Below are 22389 nucleotides of genomic sequence, written 5' to 3'. Positions count from 1 at the left end.
ACCGAATCGATCAAAACACACGTTTTTGACATCAATTGATCTTCCAATAACCTAGACCAGTTATGGATCTGATTATATGATTGAAATGACATAAAATCAATGTTATTATACCTTGGATACCTGGAGATTACAAAGAGGATGCAAAAACTTGATCAAAACACTCTCGAATCAACTGAATAACGATGAAATCGAACAATAGAATGCTATGGAACCAAGGGGACAACTAGGGCTTCAAAGGAAGAGTATAATCTCTGTATTATGAGTCTAATAATAGGTTACAAGACCCTTAACCCGTTTTTGGGTTTAACCCTAAGTCAAAACTAGTCTCTAAGCTTCCAAACGACTCATTTTTAGCTCAAAACACTTATGGAGAATACTTACAACCCATTAAACACTTCAAGCATGTCAGAAGGCATATAAAACATATCTTAAACAATTTAACACATCAATCATTAAGGCACTAAAGCTTTACACGTATAACACATTAAACACATATAGTCATTAAATTATTTAAAGGCTTAACAAACACGTATTGTTGACTTAACGACTCAAGTCAACCGTTTAATAAAAAGTTCGGGATGTTACATTTGGGTTCTCAAGTTTTTCATCATACAGCTTGCACATAGTTATGGTTTTACTTCTAAAAATTTGATTTTTGATGATTTACTTTCGTTTATATATATATAACATTTTTAATATATAATAACTTTCATCATGGTTACGTCTTACATTTATGAAACATTTAAAGCATTAATATAGTTATTGTTTGTGTTTTTATACAACTTATTATTCTTTTATAATATTTTTATTGTTGCTAGATGCTTAGTTGTCATTTTTAAAGTTTGGGTTCCAATATTTGATATAAATTTGTCAAAACGTTATTGTGTAAAAAACATACCCCGCGGGAACGCAGGGTCAGTAACTAGTTTATTGCTAAAAATAATGATGTGCATATCACCCATCACTAATAAGCTTATGGCTTCAAAAACTCTTTTGACTAAGCTCAATCACTTTGGTTTCTCTAAAGTGATTTTTTAATTTAAAAAAAAAAACACTAAAACTGTAGAGCCAAAAGCTGTTTAGGTAAAAAGAAGAGTACTTTAGCTTTTAGATAGCACAACAACTAAAAAAAACCCATAAATAAGATACGCTTTTAGTTTTTCTTTAAACCAACTTTTGGTGGGTTACATTTTCTTGAAGGTAAATACATTAATAACTTTTTTTTTCTTTTAAAAAATTACATTTTTATAACATTCAATTCCTAGCTAGAGATAGAGCTAGCTAGGCCAAAACCATGCTTTATATCTAAAGAATGTTTAAAAATAGCTAAATTTTCTTATACATTGAGGATCAGTATTCATCTTTTATAATCATTTTTAATCATAACTTAATTAGTTTATTGTAAATAGCTAAAGTGGTAAAGCATAAATTAATTAAAAAGTAATTAAGTTTTTTAAAGTAATGTTTGAAGATGAAATATGTATCTGACCGGTAAATCCTTTTTTTTAACTTTAAAAGGTGAAATTGTATTATCTCAAAAAATTATTTACAAACAAATACAGAAGCAATGGACATATCTATACTCTCTATATAAACAAACTATCCCTCTCCAAATTAAACACTCTACCTTTAAATTCCCTATTTTACCCTTTTAATTTACACTACCATCAAACACTTTAATCCTAAAATATCGAAAATACCCTTAAGAAAACCTTACGCCGAATTTGTCTCTCTTCCCTTCCCCTGAAGCTGCTCACATATTATACCAAAAAACACACCCGTATATCCCCCCAGAACAAAATACACACATACATCCCCTCAGAATTGCCCTCCTCTAAACACACATAACCACCGCCTCCCAAAACCGTCGTCTCTGCTGTCTAAAACACACATAGCCATATGTACGGTAATCCGATAATCGCGCGGGTACCGCTAATTAACCAGCATTTTTTTCTTATGTCCAGCTACATCACGCGGGTACACGACTAGTCCATGGTAAATCCCTTTTACATACCAATGAATCATCAATCCTATTAACAATTCAACTATTTACAAACAAATTCTATATTTTTATATGTAAGAAAATACTACGCACTAATTTCATGTCTTCTATATATCCATGAGTGATGCGGCCGTCGAATTACTTCTTCAAGTGCCATGTCGAAGCTGGCATACCTAATAATAAATGTATCAACTTCAGGAGATTTGCGATATATAGACCTAAAAAAGAATCCGACTTTTTTTGAAGTAGTTCTTGATGACACGTACGTATCTTAACAAGGAATAAATGGCGTTGTTTCCCTTCCCCCACGGGATTGCGGTACTTTTCTTTCTTTGTATCGACACAATGACCATTTTAATTTTCATCTTCATCTTTTATTGGGGAATACTAGCGACTTTACCACAATTGCATATGATATGAAATATGATAGTTTCCTCTTAATTAATTATGTTGTTCCACTTCCTCAACGTTAGAAGGTTAATTCATTTTCGTCAATTATTACAATTTTCTTTTGATATCTAATACGTACCTTGGTACTTAAATTGGAAAGGATTTCAATCATGGTTAAACAAGTATATAAATACATATACATGTTGAATGCAATAGCAAATACCAATAATATATATTATTAATTGTCTTATATATTACAAGTTTGTAGCTGAATTAGTTAAATTGTTGAATAATTTTGTTCTTCCTATATATAATAATGAGATCAGGTGTTCGATCCTTGTAACTGCTTAATCACCGTTCAGTCAACTCGGTTTATCTCTCACATGTTGGGTTTGGAACGGTCTAGCATGAACCGGTCAAGATTTCCAAAGATGAACGTACCGTTTGTCCTTTCCATAGTATGGTTAATTTGAAGGGTTATAAGTTGGAGACTTGGAGGCTGTAATTCTTGTACATTTGGTTCTTGATTAGGTGTTTGACTAAACAATTCTTTTTCATATATTCTATGAGCGTGTTTGGTTCACAGAATGTTTTTGGAAGGAATTGAACCTTTCGAATGAATTGAATCTTTCGAAGGAATTAGAATCTGAAGGAATGGAATTTGACGGAATGTTTATGATTTTTTGAGAATTCAAGTAACGGAATCCTTCCTCCATCCATGCATCAAATGATGGAATGTTTACATTCCTACGGAATGAGATTCATCATTCTTTGAACAACCAAACGCACTAAGGAATGGAATTCAATTCCAATTCCATAAGATTCCATCAAATTCTGTGAAACAAACGCGACCTATGTTTTCAGTATAATCTTTGGAAAAATGATCCGTACTGCAGACTTTACCTAAGCTTAGGTAATGCCACATAGGCCCCCCTGAATTTTACATAACCTCCCCCTGAATTTTACATAATCTCCCCCTATTTTACCTAAGATAGGTACTGCATGCTTTACCTAACCTTTCCCTATAATCAGTGGCGGCTTAAGTTTTTTAGAGGCCTCAAACGAGATTAATTTTGGGGGCCTAGTTCATTACCATATAAACTAAAGTAAAAAAAAAAATAGCTCGTCTTTTGTTATTGAACTACAAGTAAAAAAAATTATGCAGATATTGATGCAAAAATAAAAAAGGCGTTACTGCAATGCAAATTATATAATGATATTTAATTCAAAATTCAAACACTAAGTCTAATATACAAGATTTTGAGACCTTAAAAATTTGGAAGCCTTGCGATCGCCTAGTCTCATATTACTGTTGAGCCACATCTGCCCATTACGTCAATTTCAATATTTTGATATATTAAGATCGATGAACTTTGACATCAACCACCAACGGGTAACCACGCATGATTTACAATTTCTTTAATTAACACAAACATGACATGTGAATGACCTCACAATTGAAGGTTGGCACTTACCTCAATTTTTATTAGGCATTTCTACTTTCATTCTTTATTTATAGACTGAAAGGGATGTTGGATTTTAGAAATATTGTACGACAATCACTTGTACTCACAATAGTCATTTTTAATGTTAAGCATACCAAATCAAACTAGGTAGTTATACACTTTACATTATTTTACAATAGTCATTTTCACAAAAATGTTAAAAACAATTATCTACAGGTGAAACCAAATTTCACGTTACACACATAAAGAGACTACATATTTTCCCAAACTTTTTCGACTTTACTATTCATTAAAAGTAGTACGACATGTGCAGTAGGGATAGGTGTAACAAAATGTACATTTTGTTATTTGTTTTATTGTTTACGCAATAACACAGTGGATGTTTTATATCAATTTGACATAGTTGACATTGAAACTCTCTCGGATTGTTGCAAATTATTACTGTGCACTAGACCACCACACATGAAAACTACCATAGAAAGTCATCACTAATATTTTACATATTCCAGTTTGAACATTTTTTTTTTTCTAAACTTTTGATTTCACCCTTGTCCTAATTTTGCTTATATATATTACCATCAGTTTATTCTTATATCAACGATTCCTGACGTCCCTGACGGCAACTCGGCAAGTACCAAGAGATAATTTAATTCATTTAGCTTCATTCACCAGCCCATCAACTTGGGCCGAAACCAAAAAACATTTAACACCACATCTTACTTTTCAAGTTTAATCCCTTAATTTATATCATATTTTATTTTAGACCCATGACTTTTTCCACCATAAAATATTCTAAAAGACAACAATGCGCAGATTAAAATAACTCGTTTCCAAGTTCCAACATTTTAGAATGTATGCAACAATTTAAACAATGAAGAAATGTAATAAATTGAGTAACCAAAGCATATATGACAATATATGTGATAAAATGTATATAGATAAAGATAAAAAAAGCAGAAGCAGCGTAACAACACTCTCAAACCCTTCACTAGTGCAATCAATCCATCTTAAAACATGGAAACACACTACAATCCTCATTTCACTACCCAAATAAATGACCTTTATTTTTGTCACACTATAATTTCAACTTGCAAACATCTCAAAACTCAACTGCAGTCAATCGATTGACATCGAGCACTAACCGGGAACCACACTCGGCCATAAGTTAGGGACTAACACAATCCAAAAAACGATGTCACCATTGTTTGATTGAAAGCTTGGCTATTTACTATCACAATCATTTACATTCTTTGATGTGATGATCATACACTTCATGCTCAAACCCGAATCCACACATTCAAAAGAGGATTTCTACTAATGAAAACCAAGTTCCCAATACACCAAGAATAACACCCAAAATGATCATCCCCAAATCCCACATAAGATCCTCCCCTCTCAAATCATTCTTGAATGCAATATAATGAAAAAAAGCAGGCAAAACCAGCCCCAATATGCAACAAGTACTACTCCCAACCAATGACAAAAAATCAGTAAAATTCGGCACGAAAAGAGCCACTAAACTCACCATCATAACCAATGCCCATCTCATCCATAAACAATACCTTCCTTCCCAATATCTTCTTTCCATAACTTCATAAACAGGATGCATCATCAATGGGAAAGTGAAAAAAAGATTTATACACAATCCTAATTGCACTATGGTACTAAGAATACCTTTACCGATATTAGCAGTAATAATATCTCTGGTATTTTCACCAAAAGCAAAGTAGCCCAACACGCCGAAAAACCCATACATGGCTGCAATAAACATCATAGCCCATGCCAACACACTACCAAACTTTTTCTTATCTCTGGCTTCTGATTCCAATGGTAATGCCATTCCAATTCCTTCAAAGGAAAACAAAGCCACCCCAAGACCATAACAGAACATAGGAAAGCTTCCAAATGCGGTTAGATTCCTGGCGTTTTTCAATATAACCGTAACATCTTCCACCATGACAACACTCATTGCACCAAGATCAACAATGTCAGCGAAAATACTCAAAGGGGCTAACAGCGTTAAAGTTGGAATGGCATTCAATCCCAACTGGAATGGAAAACAAGTCCATATGTAAAATGTTTTTGCCTTCATTCCCATAATGTAGTTACTAGCATTCAAATAATTCCGCGATTCAATTATAGATGTGGGATTAAATAAATTGGCTAATGTGTTACCAATAAATATCAAATACCCAACACAAAAACCGGCTTGTGATGCAATGATCATGAGATCAACAGCTAGACGGCCTAAAGGACCACCAACAGCAAACCCCAGATCACCAAATGAATTGATTTTGGAATAAGTCAAAGGGGATTCGAGTTTTTTTCTTGTTTCAATTAACAACATCATGCCACGATAAACAAGGCCCGCGACAACAAAGATCATGACAAACCCTGTAATCCAACCGGTGCGCATGAAAGTGTAGGGGAGTCCTAGAACGCCCGCACCCACAATGGAGATGAATACATTAGCGAATGTTTTAGGTGTCGACGATAAATGTTCCGAACCAAGGAGAGGGGAGTTTTCTCTTGGAACATCTGTGGATGGAGAAGATGTTTCATTTTTGTTCTTGTCTAAAACCATATTGTATGTTTTATTATAACATTAAAAGTGTGAAATGTTATCAATGTATATTATGGAAGATGTGTAGATCAAAAAAGATTGAAATGTTGATATTTTTTTTTTAATGTTGATTGTCAAGTGTTTTTGTGATGGAATTAATGTGAGATGTGTACTTTTGACAAATGTATGGATTGAAGTTGTGGGTTTCCGCATTATTAGTTGAGTTTAGCCTGTATTTGTTTCGTTTTGCGATATTTTTCCCCTTCAGCGAATTTTGTCGTTTGGGAATTGGGATGGGTTAGAAACTTAGAAAGGTTAGATATAAGAAATTTTTTTTTTTCTAGATGGTATAATGGAAACCGAGTTAAGCTGGATGATCGTTCAAGGCCCAATTATGTAACCCAAAGTAAAAACAATAGGATTTTTCTAATGAAAAAAGTTTTTTATATCAAAATTTTATAATAAAAATACAAATATTTTTATATATGTTACCAAAATAATATTGGAAGTATATTTATGTAAATCAATCAGAAATGAGCAATTAATGTTAAAAAAAGGTAATGTTAATCTTATGAAAAGAGTCATTAATCAACTTGAAATAATTAAAAAAGGTAATGTTTGTCAATCAGACTCAATAGACGACCTATTTTTTACCCATAAATAGTTTGCATTTTCTTCTTCTTTCAAAGAGATAAACTAAATGTTTTGATGACCGGTCTGTTTTTTAACCATGTGAAATAATCATGTATATGTATCTAGTATCTATCCCAATTATATTATAAGTAAGTTGGATTTCATGTGGGATGTGGCAAACAAGATCTAGAAAATGATGTAGCTAGCTTTTTATCGAACACAATATATGGGTTGCGTCACTTTCTCAACCATAAAACATAAACACCCATCAAACGCCCATATAAGATCAAAAAGTTAAAATGACTTGTGATAATTAAAGTAAAGCAACGGCTATTTTTCCATCCCGTTAAAGCAAATTAATAAACTATAGAAGGTATTACTAGTACTCTTGTGACCGATCCACGTTACTTTTGTCTAGTACGAGTGCCAAATACCAAGTACATGTGTAGTAGTGTAGTACCAACTACCAAGTACCAAGTACACCAATGGAATTAAGAGATATCGATCGAAAATGCTCACAATTTTATCAAGTTTAATAATTAAATAGGTCTCACGTTAATTAATATATTTGACAAACTTACTCTAGCAAATGAGTGTGGCTCATCAAATAGCTCATACCACTGGTTTGAGGGCATACAATAATTTATGTATAGATTAAATGTCACGTTAATTATAAGGTTTATGAATTATAATGGAAGGTTTAATACATAGTACAATACAGGTACCATTTTTTCTCCCATATTACTTCAATGAATATCGAGCATAACATGTATCATTTTGGTATTCAAAACAAATATTGCATAGATTTATTATGGCTAGTGACTCACCATTTTTACATATAGAATGTGATCTGTACACTATCAGTTTTTGACTATACACCACCAAATGTGCTTTACTGTGATGTACAGAATAATAATGCAAAGCACATTTAATTAGTGATGTATTTGTCAAAACTTAGTGGTGTACAGATCGTTTCTCTTTACACAAGGATCACAAAATATATTTCTTCCATTTGCCTTTTGACATGTTTCGAACTTTTGACATGCAATTTTCATCTATAGATACATGTATTTATATGGTGATTGTATCACTCGGGTTTCACCACATCAGTAAATGAGGTGAAACTAATGATTTTCAATCTATGTTTTTTTTTTTTCTTCTTCTAAGATCAAAATATTAAATATTATTACTTTGCCAAATTATATATGTTGCATCACAAAAACTTTGTAGAGATGCATAATTCTATCTCCGTTTTCAAAACGATAATTGGAAACAGGTATTTTACATGTTTAACTGTAATTTAACATAAAAGTACATAAAACGGGCACATACGAGTGAACAAACAAACATACTGTATACAAATAAATATAAATGAACGGACATTATTAATTAACAACGAAGTTTATTTAGATTGTATATCTTTAAATTTTCTAGCGTCTGGTAGTGGTTGGTTTATCAATAAAATTCATTTATGACGTTCGAAAAAATAATAATAAATAATCGAACGAGAATTATGTTCATATTTATTTATTTGATTAAACAGAAGTATATAAACTAAGTTATTGTCAAAAGCTTTTATTTACAATCCTTGTATTCCACATCGTGATCTATATGGACATGGTGATGAACTGATGATGTGGTTAACAAATACAGTAACAACTAACTTTTCTAAGTTTCCAAAAATGGTTGCGAATTAAGTATTAGCTTGAAGAAGTACTCCACTGCTTAAAATGTGTGCCGTTAGAATTAATTTTTAGTTTTAAGCTTTATCAGTTTGTTTGATATGATGGTAGATGCTTTTTCTTGAAAATTTCTTTTGTTTTTTTCTTTGGTCATGTGATAAATCCACGTTAGCTATGTGCAGTACCAACTACCAAGTACACAACACCACCAAGTAGTACAACGTTGAAACTTGGAACCTATAAAATTAGATTCCATGTTTTCGGGACATATAATTCTGAGTGATGTTTTTATTTAGAAGTAAATAAAGATTGGCGTGTTTGCGAATGATGAAGATCAAATCAGGTGATTAATTTCATTAGTACATTTATTATCATTTTTTCACTGACTTAAGTTTTGAAACTTGGGATTAGTTTTCTGTAATGCAACTATCTTTGATCGAATGTCTATAGTAAGAAAAAACTAAAGTTGTGTGTATTGTATGTAAGAAACTCGAAAAAATGTTTATTGTATGTAAGAAAACATACGTGGCAACCATATACAGGTGCCACTTGTCAGATTTTAATTGGTTGAAACAAATTTCTTACATACAATAAACATTATTTCGAGTTGTTTACATACAATACACACAACTTTAGTTATTTCTTACTATAGATATTCGTTCAAAGTTTTTTACATTCTATGAAACTAATCTCTTTGAAACTTTCTAAAGTTTGTTTTTGTATGTGTTTGTTAGACAATCATAGTTTCTTTTGAATACATAGTGTTATGAATTTTGTACCCTTAAAAGATGTATACACGCGTTGAGCATAAAGTTCATACTAGTTTTGATATTTTATGGAAAAAACACGATTATTAATTTAATCATATATATTTTGGAGATTAATTGAACCTATAGTCAAATGTCAATTTGTATTTAGCAATATGCTCATGAGCAAAGCACACAATAATGATTTGCTTGGTATTCTTCGTCATTCACAAACACATCAAACTTTGCATACTTCCATGGTGATTTTGTTGGCGATGAATGCCTTGTGATCGAGACGCTCATGTAAGTCAAACATTAGCCTCAGCCAGGAGAATGATGACCCTTTTGATTGAGGTGAGTATATTAGCAGGATTTACGTATAGAAGAATATATATGCTTATGTATATACATTCAAATGTTTAATGTAATGCAAGTTTATTGATGGAAAATGACAAGATTTTGTTAACAAATCGTTTACAAATGTAGCAAAGAGGTGTTTAAAAAAAAAAAAAAACCCAATAAATTGCCAGTCAAACACCCCAGTAAAAAGATGATTTATTGACCCGATTTGAAGTCTTGACGTCCTCATCATACTTACACATCAAGAGCCATACGACTATACGAGTCTCCCACCCGCAACACCGCAAGGGGCTACAACCTTGATATCCTTTGCAAACACCCCAAAACCGAAGGAAACCAAGGGGTGTGTTGTTGGTAAACCACGACTTAAAACATATAAGGTTCTTAAACTCTTTTTTTCTTCTTTTCAATATGGAACATGTTATCGCATAACATATAACATGTTTAAGTACATACGATGATACGACCAAGTAAAGCTTGAGATCGATGTGTAAGTCCATGTGTCATATATGTTTTAATCTCTTAAAAAATTACCAAATCTATATAGATTTAAACTTTACAATATATCATATTATTATAGCCGCTGCTTATCTATAAATCTAACAACCACATATTTATCTTTTTCATATAAGATAAAAAAAAATCCACCGTTTTATAAGTTTGTTTACTTTTCAAAAAAAAAAAGGGTAAATGGGTGAAACCCTCTAGTTTCATGTACCGTTTTTGGTACTCAGAGTATACACCGCATAGAACTCATGTCCGGTAAGTCACCATCCTCACACCATAATTCAACACCAATATACAACTTATATATTAAGGATCCGTTGAGATACATAAGACCAGCCTATGGGACTCGTTCTCGGTTCGTTCGGCTACATCGGACAAGTCCACATCATTGGGTGGGACTCGTCCTTGATTCGTTCGAGGGACTAGTTCGGGTTGCTCGTTCTTGCAAGGACGAGAGGTTGTGTTGGTTTTTTTTTTTTTTTTAATAAACATAACGGCTATATAGGGGGAAAAGACAAAACTTATGAACTTTCAAAAGTTGGCAAAATAGATCCCTTTAACGGCCTGTTTGACCACCTGCAGTTCAAAAACTTTACACTTTTAGTCCTTTAACGGCTAGTTTTTGAAAAAGCCTATATATACACCTTCATAAGCATTAGAACACACCACACTTTCATTATTCATATTAACACATAAAAATCCATTTCAAACACAAATCATGTCGGACTTCAACAACTAAAAAGCCGACGACTTCTGGAACAACGCCGTGAACGATTTTAATCAATCGTACCCTAACCAAGCATCACCAATACCGTTCATCCAACAACCAAATGACCCCCATTATCCTCAATTCATGGCAACTTTTATGCTTCACTTGCCGCTACACAACCCCCTAACTTCTACCATGGGGATTGGGGGGTCATCGTCAGCAGTATGTTTTCAACAACCTGATCAACACTCCTTTCCCCCGCCACCATATAACCCTACACCCGAATCTGCTCCCACACCCGAATCTGTTCCCACACCCGAATCTGTTCCCACCCCCAATCCCCCTAAATCCATTCCCGAAACACAACCAAAGAAGGGTCGGGTTAAAAGCATGTCCAGACGCACCAAGAAAGGCAAACAACCAAGAGAACCTGCTGCAAACTTGTCTCATTGGAGCAAGCTTGAGATGAAAGTTCTCACTGAGTGTTGGATCGATGCTACAGAAGATCCAATAGTTGGAAAAGACCAATCGCTTGATTCTTTTTGGGGGAAAATCATAGAGAAGTACAATGCAAGATTCCCCAACAACACAAGAAATCACAATCAGATAAGTGCCAAGTGGAGAAAGATCAAAACAACTGTGGCAAAGTTCAATGCAATATGGAAAGACTATGATGATCATCGAGCTAGTAGAGAGAACGATGCCCAAGTCATGAAGGAAGCGCGTTCAGAGTACTTTAGTCAAACCAAAACTTAGTTTACCATGTACGATTGTTGGTTGCTTGTGAAAGATAAGCCAAAGTTATTCGCTCCATCCGGTCATGATGTTCTGGGGCGAAGCCTGCATAAAAGGAAAAACATTCTTAACGTTGTTGATAGTGACGACGAAGAGGAGGCGAAGACCCAATTTGAGCGGGTGGACCTTGGTGATAATGACCTCTTCGGTCCGGATACGTATACACGCCCCCTACTAAGTCAAAGACTTCACGAACATCTGCTTTTTCCGATGCGGGGTCTGCTCGTTCTTCAACTTCCGACCTAGCTGCCCGACTCGACCGACTTGGGTGTAAAAAAGAGGCAGTGTTGGATGAACAACAACAATCTTTGGCTGTCATTCGTGATGAAGAAAGAAAGCGCACCATGTATACAGCTCTTTCATTCATGGATAAAACAAATTGTGATGATGAGGAGAAAATTTACACCAAGGAAGCCAAGAAGAAACTCATGGTGGAGTACAAAGACTTTCTATTCGGTCCCAATTAGTTTAGGTTTAGTTTAAAAAAAATAAAAATGTCGTGTCTTTTTTTTTCCATCTTTAGGTTGTGTGCTTTATTTTATTGTACTTTGTTTTTTATTTTTATGTTCTAAATGCATTTGTATTTTCATTTTTAATGAACTTGTGTGTTTTATTAATAATTTGTGTTAATGGACTTAAAATGTATTTTATTTATAGTTTAGAGGGTTAAAAGTGTAAAGTTTAGATAAATGGGTAGAATTAAATAATTGGTGGGTCTAAGACTAGTCCTTGAGGGATAAGTGCATTGGGTGCATTTTGGGAGGATTAGTCCTTAGAGTGCTTTTTGCTACTGTGTCGCTGACAGGGACTAGTTTTGAGGGATGAGTCTAACCCATTGGGTAGCCTCTAAGTTACCTATTCTTGTTTATAGCCATCCTTGGCTCGACTTATATGTCTGTTAAACTTGGCCGAATATACTGACATCTCGTTAACCAAAAGTCGTTAAAGCCAAAAAAAAAAAAAAGTCGTAAACAAGCAACTATGATATTGAATGCGTAAAAATCGAAAAGTCTAAAATTAGTCTAGGCTGGCCCTTTATTTTCATCTTCAAATATTCAAAACTTTGACTCTTCCCATTTTTTTGCCTTCTAACCAAAATATCTCATGTTTTCCAAATAACCAATCCTCACAAGTATTATGTGACTTACCTTCTCCATACCCCCTTGTGAAACGTTCTAGGCACCTACAAGTATATTTATTTAGGAACTTCACACCACTTGGCCTCCAAAAAGTTATGGATCATGGCAAGGTTTGTGTAACTGGTGCATCGGGTTTCCTGGCTTCTTGGCTCATTAAACGACTCTTGTTGTCTGGCTATCATGTCGTTGGTACTGTTAGAGACCCTGGTATGTATTATCATGTATACATGTTGAACTAGCATATTAATAAACATGTAAGTCACTAAAGATCATAAGTTAGACGTCATTACTTTATATCTCTAATGGGTCAAACTAGTAGACTCGGTTATTTTTGGCTAAAAGAACTTGTTAAATGGGTATTGCAAGTTTCATACAGTCGACCATAATAAATTACTTTCTTAATCATATAATTGAATCGTACTATACCCGTTACTCACCCGACCCACCCACTTTGCCATACCACCAATGCTTTTTTATGCTTTAATTTTCAGGAAACGACACCAAACTCACTCACTTGTGGAATCTACAAGGGGCAAAGGAGAGGCTCCGCCTAGTGAAGGCCGAACTAACAGAAGAAGGAAGTTTTGACGATGCAATCATGGGGTGTGCGGGAGTATTTCATACGGCTTCCCCTGTTCTTGGACATATTAATGACCCAACGGTAGGTTTGTACTTTCAAGCATAATCATGATGCGATTGTTTCCCTAAAAGTTCACATTTTGCAGGAGGAGATCATAAAGCCGGCTGTCAATGGAACATTGAACGTGCTACGTTCATGTAAGAAGAACCCGTCACTGAGACGGGTAGTTCTCACCTCATCATCTTCTACAATCAGGGTTAAAGAGAAGTTTGACTCAAATATACCTTTGGATGAGTCATCTTGGAGCTCGGTTGAACTTTGTGAAAAACTCAAGATTTGGTATGTAATGTCGAAAACCATGGCAGAAAAGACCGCATGGGAGTTTTGTAATGAAAATGGCATCAATTTAGTGACTGTTATGCCATCATTTGTGGTTGGACCTAGCCTACCTCCTACTTTATGCTCTACAGCATCAGATATTCTGGGCTTGCTTCAAGGTGAGTTCTCTAAACTATCATATGCATCCTTATGAATTATAATGGAATTGTGTATATACAGCTAAATACAAATGCTGAAAATTTGGATGAAACAGGGGAAACGGAGAGATTTAAACGGCATGGAAGGCTGGGATATGTGCATATAGACGATGTCGCTCGTTGCCACATCCTAGTTTATGAACATGAAGAAGCTGAAGGACGATATATATGCAGCTCAACAGTAATTAATAATGATGAACTAGTGTCAATTCTGTCCACAATGTATCCCACACTAACCATTCCAAAGAGGTAAAAAAAAATTATCCTTATGGGTAGGGGGGACTTCTTTACTAGTCAACATGTCGGGACATATCGGGTTAACCATAAACACTTCTAATCAAATGGGTCGATATTGCTACAATGATGATGCAATACTGAACAAGGTGACTTTACAGGTTTGAGCAGCTTGAACGACCCTATTATCAGTTCAACACGAGAAAGATAGAGAGCTTGGGGTTCAAGTTTAAGTCAATTCAAGAGATGTTTGCAGACTGTGTCACATCTCTAGTGGAACAAGGCCATCTTTCTTTGTCTTAGTTAAGCTGGACTACTTCGAGTGGTTTTATCAAAGGTTACAAAGCCTTCTAATATAGATCAAGATAGGAAAGAGAATAATATAAATACTGTAGCCTCGAATTGGCACCTATATGTATCTGCAGCTAATGTATCTGCCTAATTCTTGGACAAAATAAATTGTTGGAAAAATGTTAGCCGAAAATAATTTTTTAACTTTCAAACGAGAATAATATAACGTGGCATGATATATGATTACACCTTAAAGAGATAAAAAAACGAACAGAAACTAAAATAACAAGTAGACGAAGTACAGAATCATAATTATATGCCTAAGGTTTGTGTTTGTTATGGCCCCCTTAAAACAGACCTGCACAAGAGCATATATTCAAAACTACATTCATGCCCATAAATCAGACAATCATACATTGTTTCAGACACCAACAATGTTTCACAACTATAGCTCACCATCCCACATATGAATTTCTCCAAGATTTGCTCATCCTCTTATGCTAGTCAAGTTTTTCACTATTTCTTCCCATCCAGATTTGAAACTCATTAATTTAATCACTATAGATCTATTTTGGACACATCTTGGCTCCTCAAAAAACCCGTATCAAGGAGTACAAAACTCACTAGCACATAGTTCTACACACTCTTGAACCATAGATCATGTCTAGATTATTTCTGTTTGTATTCAACTTGTTCACTAGCTAAATCTGTGAACGGAATCGATCTTTCGTGCCATGTAAAACCAAAAGATTTAAGGATAAAGATTCACTAATAGCTAAATTTACTGATGATGGTAGATTTCGAAATCTTAAACATCACATCTTTTGGTAGTCGTACACTCAGACAGTATGTTTGTACATTCAATCCTACACCAAAATGTAATCTTTTTATAATATGTACATATTTTGCAGGCTGAGAATGTATAAAATTAAACATAGTTGTGAATGGAACACTGAACGTGTTACATTCATGTAAAAAGAACCCGTCAATGAGACAAGTTGTTCTCACCAGTGGCGTATCCTATATCATAGGCTCGCTTCAAGGCAAGTTCTCTAGAACCTAAGGAATAGATCATGAATCATGGAAGTTCTGTCATGAATATATAGGGTAATAGTTGATGCATATTTGCCAGTGGAAATGAACACATTTATATGGTTTGGAAGGCTGGGATATGTTTAGACGACGCGGCATATCCTAGTTTATGAGTGTGAAGAGGGCTGAAAAACGATATATGTGCAGCTCAAGTGTCATTGAAAATAATGAACTCGTATAAATTCTGTCAGCATGCTATCTACACTACATATTCCAAAGAAGTGCTAAAACTCAAACTATATACTTACGCTTTCAAAATACTGTCAAGTCCTTTTACACTATCAAGATATGAACCAAAATAATCATAAAACTTAACTGCAGCCTGGAGTAGCCGCCTATATGTATCTGCCTAATTCTTAAATAAAATACATATGATATAGTAAAGGCTTATAAAATCTCATGCCAAAAGAATTATGTACCTCTGAGAAGATTTAAGCGTTTTTAATCTCCAACTGTTGGAGGGATTTTGGCCCAACAAGAAACACTCTCTTTGAAGTTTGGTGGCGGAAAACAACTACGCCCTTATACGCGGTCCTTGGTATGCCATCCTGAAAAAAGTATGAAAGCATGCGTAAAAACTCAATGCAAATTACCTGCTAATCAGATTATAAAAAAAAAAGAAGAGAGAAATAAAGAACAAAATTAATCAATATGAAAATGTGATGATACCTTCCATTCATCGAATATGCCGAACTGGTGAGCAATGTTTTCAAAATGTGATTGATCTTTATATGGTATGCGCACATCGCCATCTACGTTATTTGTCTTCAAAACAAGATCAGTTCCATAAAGTAACTTTGCACTTCTCACCAGGTCAGCAAAATGCTTCACAAATGTACCCTACAAAAGAAACAAACTACAAATTTATCATGAATGTTCAAAATGGTCAATTACTGTTACACTTACTATATGATTTCTAAATGTAAGATGTATACCTCCATTAGGTAGCTCAAGTTCATCGATTTCCAGTTAACCTTTACAGGAACATAAAAGTTAATGATATAACAAAAACACCATAAGACCAACACCCGCAAATTAAAAGAAGTCTATGATGTTAGATACCTGAACATCATTCAATTTAATAGGTTTAAGATATTGTTGGAAGAATTGCCCCAAACTAGAACCCTGGATAACAAAGGAAGTAGATAAAGACAACAAGTTATCAAAGTTCTAGGTATCCGTAAGATTTGATTGCATAAAAAAAGAGATCCAACTTTGTTTTGATTTCAGTCTTGGTACAAACATACTTTAAGTCAGAAAAATCATCAAAGGTTCAAACTTGTTTCAAGATAGATAGTCGGGTTTTGAGGCACTTGCACCACATAAAGAATATCAACATGGTCAAAAGTTACCGACCCGCTTTTTGTTTGAATGATTAGAGGGTCAAATCATCTAAAATTGGAATCTGTGTAAAATGATTACCTTATATAAATCAGAATGAAACTTTAAGTATTTTTTAGCCTAAAAATAGCTGGTTGCGTAAAATAGAAACTGCAACAGAATTGGTTACATTTTATAAAACTAGCAAGTGCTTGAAAGAAAAGTTGATGGAAGATACCTACATGCTCCCCAAAATTGTAAGTCCTGCATACTTCTGGACGAATAAACTGCCGCCCTTTGTGATTCTCTTTTAATCTTAGCCAGTCATCCCAATAAGTATAATTTCGTTAAAGAAAACTCATTATAGAAAACATTCTTTAACATGAAGCTTGAATCACAAAACATAAAGTTGTCAAAAAGGATATGCTTTTGGCCACTTTGGTGAAAGTTCATCCCATGTAGGTTTAGATAGCATCCATCCGAGACCGGGGAAGAAATCTGACCGATATAATGCATCTGCGAGGTGTATGATTTAAGCACACTGTATACATACAGTTTGTATGTATAAATTACCAAAACATTGAACTGGCAGTATAGTGCCATTCATACAGTTCATTCACCACAGAAACATACAACATTTAGTTCATTTACTTTATACTTTGTCAGTCATGTATATACAGATATTAAGTTGATCAAAAGTCAACTCAATGAGAAAAAAAACCAAGTTGGCCCTTAGACTTACAAGGATCGTGCACGAACTGTTTTTGTCCATTGTCATTCCATGATGAGATGGCCATGATCGACCTAACATGGATTTAAAAATGAATTACACAAATCAGGATTTCAAAAATTATGACAGAGTTTCCTAAAAGTAGAGTATAGCATATTTCATCGTAGTTCTTGCAGAAGGCTTACTTATCATTATCTAGTAGATCTGCTCCAGCCTCAAAGTAATCAAAAAAATCAGGAGCGATCTCCATATCATCTACATCCCATAAATGTCTATGCTCATCATGTAACTTTTAAATTCAAAAACTAAATATAAACAATCAAGATAAATAAAGAAACCAGACCTTCAAGTATGATGACCCGATTAAAACTATGTTTGTAAAACAACTGATCCAATGCCCACTTGTAGTGACCTGGAAATATCGTGGTAAATTGGTAATGCTTTGGAAAATATGCACTTCAGAATTAAGTAAAGTGTCCCGTACGTGCAATCTTGTAATATGCAATTAACTCCCCAGGCCTCTCAGTATGTATAGGTTCATAATCCAAATGCTGCAACAAAATGGAAATGGACTTAAAAACATTGGAACACACAAACCATTTGTGTCCCAGTAACAATAACATATTACTGATACTTACCTGCATGTAGGTCAGCTGATCATAACCCATCGCCATTTTTCTAACATCAGAATTTGACCCGTCCTGAAAATATAGATATTTGAAGAGAGAGGTCATGATTTACCCAAAAATACTGCAATGAGTCAATGACATTACAGAGGAGACAACCTGAACTAGAGTCCCAAAAATCAGAACTTTTATTCATACCTGGGATACGAAAACAGGAAACTTCAATGCAACAGAACTATGATATCTGGAAATCATGAAGCATGGTTAGTAAATAGTCAGAAGCTTGATTCACTTAATGCTCAAATTACAGAAGAGAAATTATCTGTATAAAACGTGCTTTAAGATAGATTTGATGGTCCTTTCCAGATAATCAGCACGATTGCAAGCCATAATCACAACAGCTGCCACTGGTACCTAGAATGATGAAGTATATAAATTTGTCACTTCAGAAAATCAGATATGGATAAAAAAGGATATAAAAAAGGGAAATTGCAAATTAACTAAGTTATATTCATACTTGTCTTTCCCGTATCAAACTTTTCACGCCTTTCTCTGATAACAAATAAAATAAAAATTTGCCAATTAAGAAGAGAAGTTCATCAAAGAAATATAAAGAAGATGATGGTATGGACTTACTTTCCAGATCTTGAACAACTGCCCTTAATTGTTCACACTCCTGCGCTTGACGTTTTGCTTTCTCTGATACATCAATAACAAATGTAGTAAAGCGTAATGCCAGGTAAGAAAAGGGAGCAACATATCATATTTGAAGATTCAGCATCAGGCATAATAAATATGCAAAAGAAAAAACTAACAGCAATGTGTACAAAACATGAAAAATAATACAAAACACCTCTATGTATTGAATGAAATAATACCTTCCAAAACAACAATATTTTCCTGATGCATGCCTATTTCATTGATTAGCAAATGCAGCTGATTCCTGCAATGATTTTCTGCTTCCATCTGTTATGAATATAATACACTCGATCACTAAATACAATATTCACAAACTCAAAATACTCCTCATTAACTAAACAAAAAACAAAAGAAGAGGAAGTCAATTACTAATGGTCCGTTTGGTTACAAAAATTTTACTCAAATTATCCATTTTCATTTTCAAATGGAAGGTTCTTTCGAATATCTAGAAAACCATTAAAAAGTTTTGGAAACACGTTCATTTGCTTTCATCTTCAAGTTTGGACAAAGTGTAAATTAGAAAAGCGAGTTCACGGTCCTAAATTAAAATTTTCCTTGGAAAATTATTTGAACGCGTTTTCTGTTTTCAAGTTTTCCTTTTGAAAAAACTCACTCCCTCTACTTTCTTACAACTAAACTAAGGCCTGTTTTCTGGGAAATATATATATATATATATATCCACTATATATATATATATATAAAGGAGTAATCTTAGAAACAATTCTAGCAGAAACATATTACTAGTAGAAAAAGGCTTATACTTACTGCATCTGCAATTTTACCAGCATACTCAGATTGCGTGGCAAACAATTTCACCTGACAGCAAAATTAATAAAGACTTAAATCAAACTGAAATTTATACAAAAAAAATTAGTAAAAAGAGATGGAAGCTATATATATATATATATATTGTAGCCATTAACCAACCTGGGTATAGATGAAAGCAATAGCAGCAAGTATAAGAAGATATCTCAGATCACATCTCCGGTTCATTTTTTTTTTCTTTTTCACCAAATGCAAATGGAAAAAAAAAAAAAAAAATCTGCTTGATTCAATTCTTTTCTTCAACTCATCTATGTTATGTATCAATAATCTATGTCGTCAACGTATTGTATGATGTTGGGTCAACCCAAGTACGTTTGTGATCCACTTGCCTATTCACAAGTCGTTACTAAAAAAAAATGATAAACCCCTTTTTGATACAGGACAAAAAAATTTTAAAAATATATAGTTACATAAAAATTTGAGAAATTATCATAAATCGTCTCTGTGGTTTGCTCGATTCACATTTTCATCCCTGTACTTTTTTTTATCATTAGGCATCCCTGGGCTTTTCATTTTCATTGTCAGTCGTCCCTCATACAAATGTCCGTCACTTTTTATCCGTTAATGCCCTCACGTGCTTGCCACGTGAGGGTAAAATCGTCCATATTCATTAAAAACAAACCACAGGGACTAATTTTCTCCTTCCTCATAAATTACATTAGATTTTAGTGAATTTGTAAATACATAAACATAACTGTAAATCTATATCTATGTCCCTGTATACATATTTTTGTGTAAAAATAATCATACATTTTCATACTTTCACATCTTCAGAATTTCTTTCCAAAAAGACATTCATACACATATATATGTTTACATTTGTTATTACTCCCCAAAGTAATCACTCAACAAATAAGATCATTCCTAAATTTCAATTTTTCCAACAAAAAATCTAATCAACAAAACAATAATCATTCAAATATATAATATATATATATATATACGATCTATCTAAATGAAATCTCATGAAATAAAGAAAATCTCGTGAAAACCCACCATGGCTGGTTGACGGTAGCACCAGATCTGGGTTATGCTTCCGAATGAAAACAAAAAAGATTAAATCTTTGATGTGGGTTTCCATCCTCAATATTAAAACTTGTATTAAAAATGAGGGAAAGAAAAGAATAAAGATGAACAAGAGGGAAACGGATGGTGGTGGTGATGGTTGGCCGACGACGGTGGTTATGGTGATGGCAACGGTGGCTTGTGGTGGTAGGGGATAGGCCTACGACGATGATAGAGGTGGCATTTACTGGGCCTGTGGTGGTGGCAGTGGTGGATTGTGGTGGTGAAGGTTGGGAATTGTGATGGTAAGTTTAATTATGTGAGGGATTCATAGGTCAGTAGCAATAAACAAAGTTAATTATGTGGAAGCACTGCAAAAGGGTATAGTCTTGGAGTGAATTTAACAATCTAACACCTTTTGCTTTGAAGTCTCGTTGTATATGGCTTACAAATTGTACATGTATCTGGTAAAGGATTGATCAAATAGATATGAATATGTTGTTGTTATTGTTTTTTTTTTTTTTTTTTTTTTTTTTTTAACATTTGTTATTGTTTTTCTTGTCGAGGGAATCTGTGTTTTATTTTCTTGTCATGTTAAAGATGAGGTTGATGATGATGTTGATTGAGAGTCCCCACCATAAATAGTCCTTGTGGTTTGTTTTTAATGAATATGGACGATTTTACCCTCACGTGGCAAGCACGTGAGGGCATTAACGGATAAAAAGTGACGGATGTTTGTATGAGGGACGACTGACAATGAAAATGAAAAGCCCAGGGATGCCTAATGATAAAAAAAAAAGTACAGGGATGAAAATGCGAATCGAGCAAACCACAGGGACGATTTGTGATAATTTCTCTAAAAATTTTTAATTGACAGAACGTAAAATAAATTTGAATTAATAAAAACTTAAATTTATATAAAAATAATTTTTTTCACTAAATTACGAGTAAGTTTCTTAATTTAAATTTTTTTTGGATTGTTATTTTTGATAAAAATATTTTATGATCCTTTTAGGCTAAAATTGAAAATTTAACTTTTTTTAAAATTATTTTTATTCATAAAAGTTTTGTATATAATGTAATAAAATATTAGCAACGGCCTATTATGTATAACGGCATTTTATATATATTGTTGCAAAAAAAAAGAAAAAATAATAATGCAAGGTTTTTTTTCGTATTTTTGAGTAAAGGATTAACCTGATAATTTTTATGTCAATAACAAAATAAGAGTTAGTACAAGTAAAGTGATGTGTGTCACATTAGTTCTTATGTATGACAAACCGCACATATGTTTACAAGCTAATCTTTAGCATAACTGGTTACACATCTCGTCATAACATATTAGGCCTAACCAAAATAGCTAAGGAAACAAGGGCGCGTTTGGTTCACAGAATATTTTTGGAATGAATGGAATCTTTCGAAGGAATTGGAATTTGAAGGAATGAATTTGACGGAATGT

The 22389-nt window shown here is 33.7% G+C and overlaps 3 protein-coding genes across 6 annotated transcripts; 1 reads left to right on the top strand and 2 right to left on the bottom strand.

Annotated features, from left to right (window-relative positions):
• Positions 1-4738: 4738 nt before the first annotated feature.
• Positions 4739-6688, bottom strand: LOC122579754 (amino acid transporter AVT3B-like). The gene has a single exon (XM_043751983.1). The coding sequence runs from the start codon at positions 6440-6442 to the stop codon at positions 5156-5158; it is 1287 nt and encodes a 428-aa protein (XP_043607918.1). The 5' UTR covers positions 6443-6688; the 3' UTR covers positions 4739-5155.
• A 2360-nt stretch (positions 6689-9048) lies between these two features.
• Positions 9049-14845, top strand: LOC122579772 (tetraketide alpha-pyrone reductase 1). 2 transcript variants are annotated; one of them, XM_043752001.1, is made up of 6 exons: positions 9408-9836; positions 13033-13199; positions 13484-13653; positions 13718-14069; positions 14165-14357; positions 14504-14845. In XM_043752001.1, exons 2-6 carry the CDS (start codon positions 13088-13090, stop codon positions 14643-14645), a joined length of 969 nt encoding a protein of 322 aa, XP_043607936.1. In that variant the 5' UTR covers positions 9408-9836; positions 13033-13087; the 3' UTR covers positions 14646-14845. The 2 variants fall into 2 exon arrangements, with proteins under 2 accessions (XP_043607937.1, XP_043607936.1); XM_043752002.1 differs by lacking the exons at positions 9408-9836; positions 13033-13199 and adding an exon at positions 9049-9079.
• Positions 14846-15947: 1102 nt separating this feature from the next.
• Positions 15948-20157, bottom strand: LOC122579771 (alpha-1,3-mannosyl-glycoprotein 2-beta-N-acetylglucosaminyltransferase). Of its 3 annotated transcripts, none has more exons than XM_043751998.1 (18): positions 20028-20154; positions 19842-19916; positions 19280-19367; positions 19038-19100; positions 18919-18953; positions 18739-18815; positions 18600-18645; positions 18414-18476; positions 18260-18326; positions 18119-18187; positions 17961-18030; positions 17788-17849; positions 17471-17561; positions 17288-17381; positions 16788-16850; positions 16661-16699; positions 16395-16565; positions 15948-16273 (listed from the first exon to the last, which is right to left on the bottom strand). In XM_043751998.1, exons 1-18 carry the CDS (start codon positions 20091-20093, stop codon positions 16157-16159), a joined length of 1356 nt encoding a protein of 451 aa, XP_043607933.1. In that variant the 5' UTR covers positions 20094-20154; the 3' UTR covers positions 15948-16156. The 3 variants fall into 3 exon arrangements, with proteins under 3 accessions (XP_043607933.1, XP_043607934.1, XP_043607935.1); XM_043751999.1 differs by having other exon boundaries at positions 19866-19916; positions 20028-20152; XM_043752000.1 differs by lacking the exon at positions 16788-16850 and having other exon boundaries at positions 20028-20157.
• Positions 20158-22389: the final 2232 nt, after the last annotated feature.

This window comes from Erigeron canadensis, chromosome 8, assembly GCF_010389155.1.
Source record: "Erigeron canadensis isolate Cc75 chromosome 8, C_canadensis_v1, whole genome shotgun sequence".
Lineage (NCBI taxonomy): Eukaryota > Viridiplantae > Streptophyta > Magnoliopsida > Asterales > Asteraceae > Erigeron > Erigeron canadensis.
This window is presented reverse-complemented; position numbering and strand designations above follow the sequence as displayed.

Bases quoted from the DNA above. Each gene is read 5' to 3' on its own strand.
- LOC122579771 (XM_043751998.1), bottom strand. From the start codon at position 20,093: ATGAACCGGAGATGTGATCTGAGATATCTTCTTATACTTGCTGCTATT. The intron at 19,101-19,279 runs GTATTATTTCAT...TTGATGTATCAG, and splicing joins AAATATTGTTGTTTTGGAAG to AGAAAGCAAAACGTCAAGCG. The intron at 17,382-17,470 runs ATATCCTTTTTG...ACGAAATTATAC, and splicing joins TCACCAAAGTGGCCAAAAGC to TTATTGGGATGACTGGCTAA.
- LOC122579772 (XM_043752001.1), top strand. From the start codon at position 13,088: ATGGATCATGGCAAGGTTTGTGTAACTGGTGCATCGGGTTTCCTGGCT. The intron at 14,070-14,164 runs GTGAGTTCTCTA...TGGATGAAACAG, and splicing joins TATTCTGGGCTTGCTTCAAG to GGGAAACGGAGAGATTTAAA. The intron at 14,358-14,503 runs GTAAAAAAAAAT...GTGACTTTACAG, and splicing joins ACACTAACCATTCCAAAGAG to GTTTGAGCAGCTTGAACGAC.
- LOC122579754 (XM_043751983.1), bottom strand. From the start codon at position 6,442: ATGGTTTTAGACAAGAACAAAAATGAAACATCTTCTCCATCCACAGAT.